Genomic DNA, 8,362 nt, shown 5'->3' on the forward strand with positions numbered 1-8,362 from the left:
CACACTATATACATATTGTACAATAGAAGAACTACTTTTGAGCTCTCTGTTCTTCCAACCACTCTTCAACAGACTTGCCACCTGAGGCCTGGGAACAGAAAGTCGCGCTCCCAAAGCGACTATGCCCATACTCTTTAGTCTTGGGTTTGCCACATTGGCTACACATGTTATATGTCGCACCCCTTACATATTTTCTTTTCTCCGCACTACCACTGGCCTCTTCAGCGGCTCGCCGACGCCTGTTCCTCTCTGTGTACCGTGAAACAGGAGGTGGTGGGCCAGCGGGAGGAGGCGGCGGGCCAGCGGGCGGAGGTGGCGCAGGTACAGATGGGGCTGCACCAGGTGTTGAGGCAGCCAAAGTCGTGGCTGGGAGCTGGAGAAAGGGAACAGGTGGTGCAGGAACAGTCATTGCTGGGAGCTGTACCAATGTGAAGGGAGTTGGCACTGGCAGTGCACTGGTGCCTAATGTTGCAGGGAGAGGAAAAACGGGTGGTGGGGTGGGGGCAATTGGACGGTCTTGGCGGTCTTTGGGGCGACGGCCTGGGCGTAGCAGAGGAGCCCGGCCCTCCAGATTCGGGGGGAACACAAATTCATGTCGTTGCCCAGATGATGCAGGAGGGACGATCAGTTTTTCCTGTGGCTGTGGAAGCTGGGCAGGGGCGATGGGAATTTGGGGTGCTGGAGTCAGTCCCTGAGTGAGTGTACTCATCTCCTGACCTTTCAGCCGCTGTTGAAACCTGAAATGAGAGAGTTTGTGGGAGGGTCATTTGTGTGTTCATGGGACAATTATGAGACCATTATTGTGTAAATTTGAGGGAAATCAATAAAAAAGGGGGAGACCTACCACTGAATAAGTGTCTGCTGGTTGATTTGAAACAACTGAATTGTTGTATCTGCCATCAACCGTGGGCTGGCGATGATCAAGTCACGGATGTGGTGGTAATCATCCAGAATTCTGGTCCACCTGGGAGTGGAAACACCGGCCTTCCTGGTAGTGCACTTGTGCAAAGTGCACAAGCGTGTGCACATGGCGTCTACCAAGCGGCTGGTACCAGGCCACTGAGCCGGCCCCCCAGGGTGACCTATCAAGCTGCGCTTGACGCTCTCCACACCCGGTGTGACTCCAGACCGCTTCGGTGCCTTGAATCGACCAGACGACAGCCGCTCCTGGTGACGTGGCTGGTAGTCGATCCTCTCCTTGTCGCTGTCTGGGAGTGCCGCCCACAGCTGGATGACCTCGGTCACCTGTGGCTCAGTGAGGTAGGCAGCATCTCGCAGGTCTACCAGGTAAGCAGCCAGCTCTTGCACTTTGTCCCACCCAGGAATGCCATCCGGTCCAACGACGACGCCCTAAATAAAAAAAAATTAAAAAGTATTCATTAGTAGTGGTAAATGTAAAATGTAGTAACATTAACTTGGAATTGAAATATCTGTTAGTGTCTTACCTGAGCCCCTGAAGTGGTGGCAGCAGCAGTAGCAGCAGGGTGCAGTCCTTGACCCGACGTGGACGGAACGGCGGCAGCAGCAACTGGACGCTGACCTCCACCCGTGGACGTGGACGGCAGTTCTGGTAGAGGTGGTGGTGAAGGTGCCCGACGCCTTGTGGTTGAGGGCCTCCTTTCAATGTCATGGTCATCGTCAGTCAGCACAGGAACTGTGATGTCCTCTGTCTCCTCCTCAAAGCCTTCATCCTCAATGTCCTCGTCATCAATGTCCTCCACCAGCTGGTCCTCCTCCTCTTGGTTGTGGAGCGTTGGAGTAAGTGATATGCCAGTCTGGCTGTACAGGTACTCCATGGCCAACAATTCACCTATGAAAAGTAAAACAGAAAAACAGAAAATTGTTCATATTCAAGTAATACATTAAAATGTAACTATATGATACACTGCCTGAGGTAATTTTGTCCTTTTTGAATAAGTGATCAGTGCTAACCTGTGTAGACTCCAGGACTGCGGTACTGCTCATCCCAACGTTTTCCCAGAACGGCTTGGCTGAGCCGATCCACGGCCTCCTGCAGAACACTGCCGTAGGTGCGTATGGAAGTGGGTGCTTGAACAGAGTCCTTCATTCTGTCCTCGTTCCAGCACATCAGTCCTTCCAGAAGATACGCCTGGAAATGCGAGGCGCTGGCACTGGTTCCTGATGGATAAATACATGAACACAAAAAAGTCAGGACCCCAGGTCACAGAATTATATGCCATGCTCCTCCTGTTATAACACAATTTCCATTACAACCAGACATACATTACAAAAGGAGTGTTACGCTCACATCACAAGTGAGAAATAATGTAGAGGAGGCATGGAGCCAGTTCACTTATTTTACTTTTCAAAGCCAGCGCTACAAATTCAACCAAAGAGTGAAACAAAACAAAAGCCAGAATATGAACTTTAAAGTCCTTCAAAGAGGCACGCCGCTCAAGATTGAACGGGAGGCACTGAGAAGGACGTCGTCTTGCCCTCGCTGCTCTCTCCTACGTAGAAAAAAGAGCCAGGTCATTTTGAAGGAGCATCAGGTGGACCCACGCGTCCCTCGTCAGCCTAATCGGCTACATCTTGCACACCTGAGAAGACACAAAAAAAAGCAGGAGGGTGGAAAAACCAAGACACGCCCTTTGGGCCGCCACAAGAAGTCATATCAAACTATTAATAAAGTACCCCCCCCCCCAAAAAAAGAGAAAGTAAATACCTGGGATAAACCTAGTCAGGTGAAGATGGAAAGACTCCAGGGAGGTGGAGCCACGGGCACACCTGTAGCAGTTGAGCACCACGTCGCCCTTCTTCAGGGTGCCCGTTTTAATGTAGAGGGGGAAGTCTGGGTCCTGGATGCAGGCCACGTGCTTCTTCTGATCCTTCCATATTCCCTGGATCCATTCGTGGTCGAGCAGAGGAACACCCAGAGTGTCCTTCCCAGCTGGGCTGTCAAACAGACTGATCAATGCTTCAAGCAGTCTGGAGGTCTCCTCCACGCCCCTGGTCCTCCTCCGACAGTGCAGCGCCAACTCCCTCCGAGATATCCGGGCATTGAGAGCCTCCTCTGTGATGTCCAGGATGCCCTTCGCCGCCAGCTCGCTCTTCTTAGCTTCACGAAGAGCAGACACATCCTCGGGATCCCACTCAAAAATGCACTTGGACAGGCGCATCATAAAAATGCCATACAGGGGATGAGCCTCTGTGTTGACACCTGCGGCAAAGCGGCGCATGAAATGCCACACGTCAAGGCGCACTTGGAGCTCATCCCAGTCGGCAAACATCCTGTTCACTGCCCCACTGCAGCAGTCTCTGTCCACGTACATAATGTCGGGTGGAGCTACACCTGCCTCCCTGTACCGCTTCATTAGGCCTGTTGCCATCCCATCCAGAGCATGTCCCTCGGAGGCCGTCAGGACTGAAGTGAGTACTTGGCCGTACTCATTTCCCACGTTTGTACACCAAGCAGCTGTACCTGCAGCGGCACCAGACAGCTTTTTGGTGATCTGCTGAGGAAAGGCAATAAGGATCAAACTCTGTCAGTTCAAATATTACTAAAGTGAGATAATTCACACGTCACATTGTGATGACCATTTCGGATTTGAAGAGGGATGCAATACCTTTTTCGTGGAGTCCATCTTGAGGACAGAGCCAAAGGTGTTTGTAATTTTGGCCTTCACTTCATTCAGCCTCCCAAGGACATCTCTGGCAAACACGGCCAACAGCCACTTCGGTTTTGGGATGGCAGGTAAGGCTGGGGGATCTGCAAATACTGGGCAGATGATTGCAGACCTTGTAAACGGCTCGCAAGCTGTCAGGTACTGCAGGAAGCGCTGCATCCACGCCTCACTGTGCTGCTCGTTCAGCTTCTTGTACAGCTGGGTAACACTGTTGCCCAGTGTCTTCTCCCTCATCATCCTTATCACCCGGTTGTCACATGAGTACCTGAGGAAAGAAACAATGTATTGTAACAATGTAACAAGGTAATGTAATGTAATATGTACTACATGCGCATACACACACACAACAGTCCATAGAAGCAGCTACTGAAGGTTTCTATTCATAAGACAAATTACGTGTAAGTTAGCAGAGCTGGGAACTGGCTGCGGTGGCCAACATCCAGCTGGGCCAAGATATCCTCAGACCACGCAGGATATTTCTTGGAGCACCGCTTGCACTCCAGGTACTCAGTTGCAAGGTCATACCACCCGTCTATGTCCAGGACCTTGCGCACGGTCCTATACAGTCCGGCTGCTGTAAGGCTGTACTTTTGGCATGATGGACGCACGCAGACTAGTGGGTACCTCCACATCTTGTGAGGCATCCACAGGAACAGGGGGCGACAGAAGAATTGATTAGGTGACGCCGGTGGCTGGGTGTGAATGAGGGTGGGCTGAGGAGGATGCCACCACAGCTTCAGCTGGGTCACCAGCTCCGGTTTCCCAGTCTTTGGGTTCGCCTTGAACAGTGTGTGGCGAATCCACTCCTGTTGGAAGGGAGGAAGATGGTCCTTCCAGTGAGAGGGGAGATCCACCGATGGCTGTGGCTGAGCAACTTCTACTGGAGGAGGCATGGCGGCTGTTGGAGGAGGCATGACGGCTGTTGGAGGAGGCATGGTGGCTGCTAGAGGAGGCATGGTGCCTGCTGTTTGCAGCTGTGTCTCACACTCTTGTGTGGCACGCACAAGTTCCTCATCGTTGGCCTCAGAAGGGCCTGGAGCACAAATAGTAAAATTGTTAGGTAGGCCTACAGTTACACACAGACAAATGTACACAGAGACAACACACAGACATGAATGTATGGAAGATGGTGCTTGCTTACCACAGAGGAAGCGCAACTGTTGGGGAATGGGTTCTGGGCGCCGATGTGCAGTGCTGGAGCCAGACAATTGCGGTGCTGGAGCTGAAAAAAAAAGACCGGAAAGGTAAGGCAAAATGATTAACGCAACATACTGCATGCATGCATATTAACAGTTGGTGAATACTGAAAACCACTTACAGGGTTTCACAGGTGACACAAGTTTTTTGGCCAGCTGTGAGGGAGGCAAGTGTTTGCCACGTGCCAGCAGAGCTTTTACAGAGGCAGGCGTCCGTGGACCCGTTTGGATGGTGGTAGGTGACGGGGCAGGAGAAGAGGCGCTGGCACTGGAGGCTGGAGATGGCTGATGCTCCCTGGTACTGGTACCCTCAGCTGACCGTCTTTTCAAAATATATGCCTTGAAAAGGGCCATGTTGGTGTTGGGCCGTGCATTTGACTGTAGCACGTACCTGACGAGTTTCTGGGCCCCGTGGCTCTGGTCCTCGTACACCTCTTTCAGAGAGCGGCCCTCAAAGTCTCCAAACTCCAACAACAAACAGCCCGTGTCTCCTGTTGCCTGCGCTTGAGCCTGAAGCTCTTTCTTCTTGGCGTATTTCTCCACTTCTCCAGGCAACTCTTTAATGTGCGATGTGTACTGAAGAAACAGTTGCTTATTTTCTGACAGAGGGTTTGGGAGTGCTGTTTCATTGGAAATACTATGCAGCAAGGCTAATGCGTAGCCAAGCGAGTTCTCCAGAAGCCAAATGAATCTCTGACCCTGGTATTTACCAAACTGTAGCAGACAGTGAGCCAACACCAAAAACTGGTCAGATGGATCTCCCCCATTGCTCCTGACAAAGTTGGATGCCTCCTTCAGTACCTCCTCTTTGGGTTGGGCCCTTGCAGACACTTTGTTTTCCACGCGGTTGGCCTCGCTTGTGGGTGCCATGAGGAGCCGGGCTGATGTGGCTGACTGCCGACGGAAAACTGGATACGCATGCATTTTCTGAAAGAAAGTGAACATAGGCTGTTAGCTGTAGTCATCTTCAAAACAACTATACTATACTACAATAAATGTATTACGCCATGTAATTTAATTTAATGTAATTTCTACTGATTACTTGTCTACCCTTACTCTTAAAATAGCTGGACCTGTATGGGGTAGTAGTAAATCATGAAATGATTTAACCAGCTGGCATGCATTCTATTTAAGTGTGGGATTACAACATTGATTGCCTTCCCCCATGCTTAATGGCAGTGGACAAAAGACGGCATTCCAATGTTGGAAAAACACGACCCATCTACATAATTGCCCATCACAGGTGATAGAAAATAATGACCACCGAAACTTCTCACAATAGCCTTATTTTCTCATTGTCGTTAATGAGTTTCTCCTCATGACCGCAAGATCTCGTAATTAGGCGACTGTAAAGACTGTTTCTTTTTTAACACGAATAAAATAAAATCTGCTATTTTCGATATTCAAACCGCTTGAGACATTAATATGACGGAATATACTAGAGCATACATCAACGTCACATATTCTTCTGTTTACTCGACATTCGGTAGCACTGTTTACAGTCTTTACATCTGCACATTCCTCATTGAATCGGCTAAACCATGGTCGGTTTTAAAACAAATAAACCGTTTTGAGTACATACCAGGGACGTGTTTAGCCTATTTTTGGGGGTGCTCAAGCACCCCCAAAAACGAGCTCAGCACCTCCTAGCTCAGCACCCTCAAAAACACTGCTTTTGGACGTAATTTTCAGAAATAAGTGCCCTTGCGCACTGCGCAATGAATGTGTGCGCGGGCGTGTGTGTGTTCTTGAATTCACCTGTTAGGTGATAGTTCTATGAGCAGTAAAATCCCTCTCCTCCTTGCGTCCCCTCTGATTGGGTTGCCTGTCTGCGCGAGTGCTTCCTACGACATGGTGGGTTTTTTTTTTAACTGGATTCCACGCCGATGAGGAACTCGAAGTAGCACCTGAGTATTACTGGCATAGCAAGATGTGAAGGTACGGACTGGAATTACAATTGTTAAACACAACACAATAATATGCATAATGCAATATTGATGTTCCCTGGTCTATGAATAGAATGATAAAAACGACATTTATCATCCATATCGAGATACTTTTGTGCAGAGCTGTACGAGTGCTATGGTGCTAGACCACCGTGTGTTACTCAGTTTTATTTAATGTAACATAGCGTTTACGTTTGCTTATCATTCACAAATCCAAACCCTGGTCATTGTCTGGGGGGACAGTGAGTGGGGTTTGGATATAGCCTACATTTTCAAAAGAACACCACCAAAATATAACAAATATAACAAAAAATATAAACTAATGTAAACTAATGTAAAATCATAATAATACACACTATTATTACACAATACACAATAACACATTAATTAACAATTACCACTGTTCAAAATGAATAGCTCCAACATTACAAATGCAGTAGGTCTTGTTTAGTTAAAAATATAACGTAAATATTTGTGTCAGTGGCTGTAAATGTGTAGATATCATAGTTTATTGGGTCAGCTTCTGTTAAAACATTGCACAAGTCTAGTCTTGTCTAGTCTAGTCTTCTTGTCTAGTTAAGTCTAGTCTAAATGCGGAATAAACGTGGAAACACTGTCGTTCAAGCCAGGTGTCTCTGTCAGCTCTGGGGGCTGAGCACCCCCAAAGATCAGATGCTAGAATCACCCCTGGTACATACAAATACATTTCAGTACGCAGTTTGCCTTTTACATTTAATCGGTTTAGTCTGATTAAACAAATGCGACAATTTCCCCCTTCCTCATACAAGTAAGCCAGATTTCAGGTGGGCAGGCTGTTTGTTTGACCATTTAACCCGTTTTCACCAGAAATGAAGCACAACAACAAATTTTAAACCGTTTGGGTTTAATATCTTTTCGTATAAGTAAGAGATTTCCTTTACAGCCACCTACGTTAATGGTAGTCAATTACCACAGGCAGAAGAACAACACCGTGTATCACGAAACTTTATGAATTTTACGCTCAGCATTTTATGTAAAATCAAGAATCAGTAGCGACTACATTTCTCCGTATCATCGACCAAAAATCTCAAAGTTACATATACATTTACCTAGGAGAAATGCAAGTCCACTTACCTCGTTGAATCGCTGTGATGTTCCGATCATGAATGACAAGAGAAACAGCGGGCAGGGCCTAAAGTAAGCCCATGGGAGGCAACCTCATTGGTCAAAAGTAAGCCCACTGGCCCAAAGTAAGCCCATGGGAGGCAACCTCATTGGTCAAAAGTAAGCCCACTGGCCCAAAGTAAGCCCATGGGAGGCAACCTCATTGGTCAAAAGTAAGCCCATTTCGGACCTGATTGGCCATTGTGGGCTTACTTTGGGCTTACTTTAGCGGTAACAGTGAGACACAGTAGGCGCATGTAAGAGGTAGTGGGATCGATGCTCACATTCTCCAAACCTGCCATGTTGCTTGCATTTTACAGAGAAAAACTTTCTTGTCATCTTGCAAACCAGCCGAATCATCTGCACTTTCAGCCAAGTCAAGATCAAATTTCTTTCGCCACATTCAAAGCAGCACATGTGTGAAAATAGC

The 8,362-nt window shown here is 48.1% G+C and overlaps 1 protein-coding gene and 1 long non-coding RNA gene across 2 annotated transcripts; both read right to left on the minus strand.

Moving 5' to 3' along the window:
• Positions 1–2,130: 2,130 nt before the first annotated feature.
• Positions 2,131–2,774, minus strand: LOC132884357 (uncharacterized). The gene is made up of 2 exons (XR_009654445.1): positions 2,687–2,774; positions 2,131–2,561 (listed from the first exon to the last, which is right to left on the minus strand). It is a non-coding gene; the product is annotated as an uncharacterized LOC132884357 (long non-coding RNA).
• Positions 2,775–2,793: 19 nt separating this feature from the next.
• LOC132884565 (uncharacterized) lies at positions 2,794–5,767 on the minus strand. Its single transcript, XM_060918421.1, has 6 exons — positions 4,966–5,767; positions 4,789–4,869; positions 4,044–4,680; positions 3,588–3,912; positions 2,930–3,473; positions 2,794–2,861 (listed from the first exon to the last, which is right to left on the minus strand). Exons 1-6 carry the CDS (start codon positions 5,765–5,767, stop codon positions 2,794–2,796), a joined length of 2,457 nt encoding a protein of 818 aa, XP_060774404.1.
• Positions 5,768–8,362: the final 2,595 nt, after the last annotated feature.

The sequence above is a fragment of the Neoarius graeffei genome, chromosome 4 (genome assembly GCF_027579695.1).
Source record: "Neoarius graeffei isolate fNeoGra1 chromosome 4, fNeoGra1.pri, whole genome shotgun sequence".
NCBI lineage: Eukaryota > Metazoa > Chordata > Actinopteri > Siluriformes > Ariidae > Neoarius > Neoarius graeffei.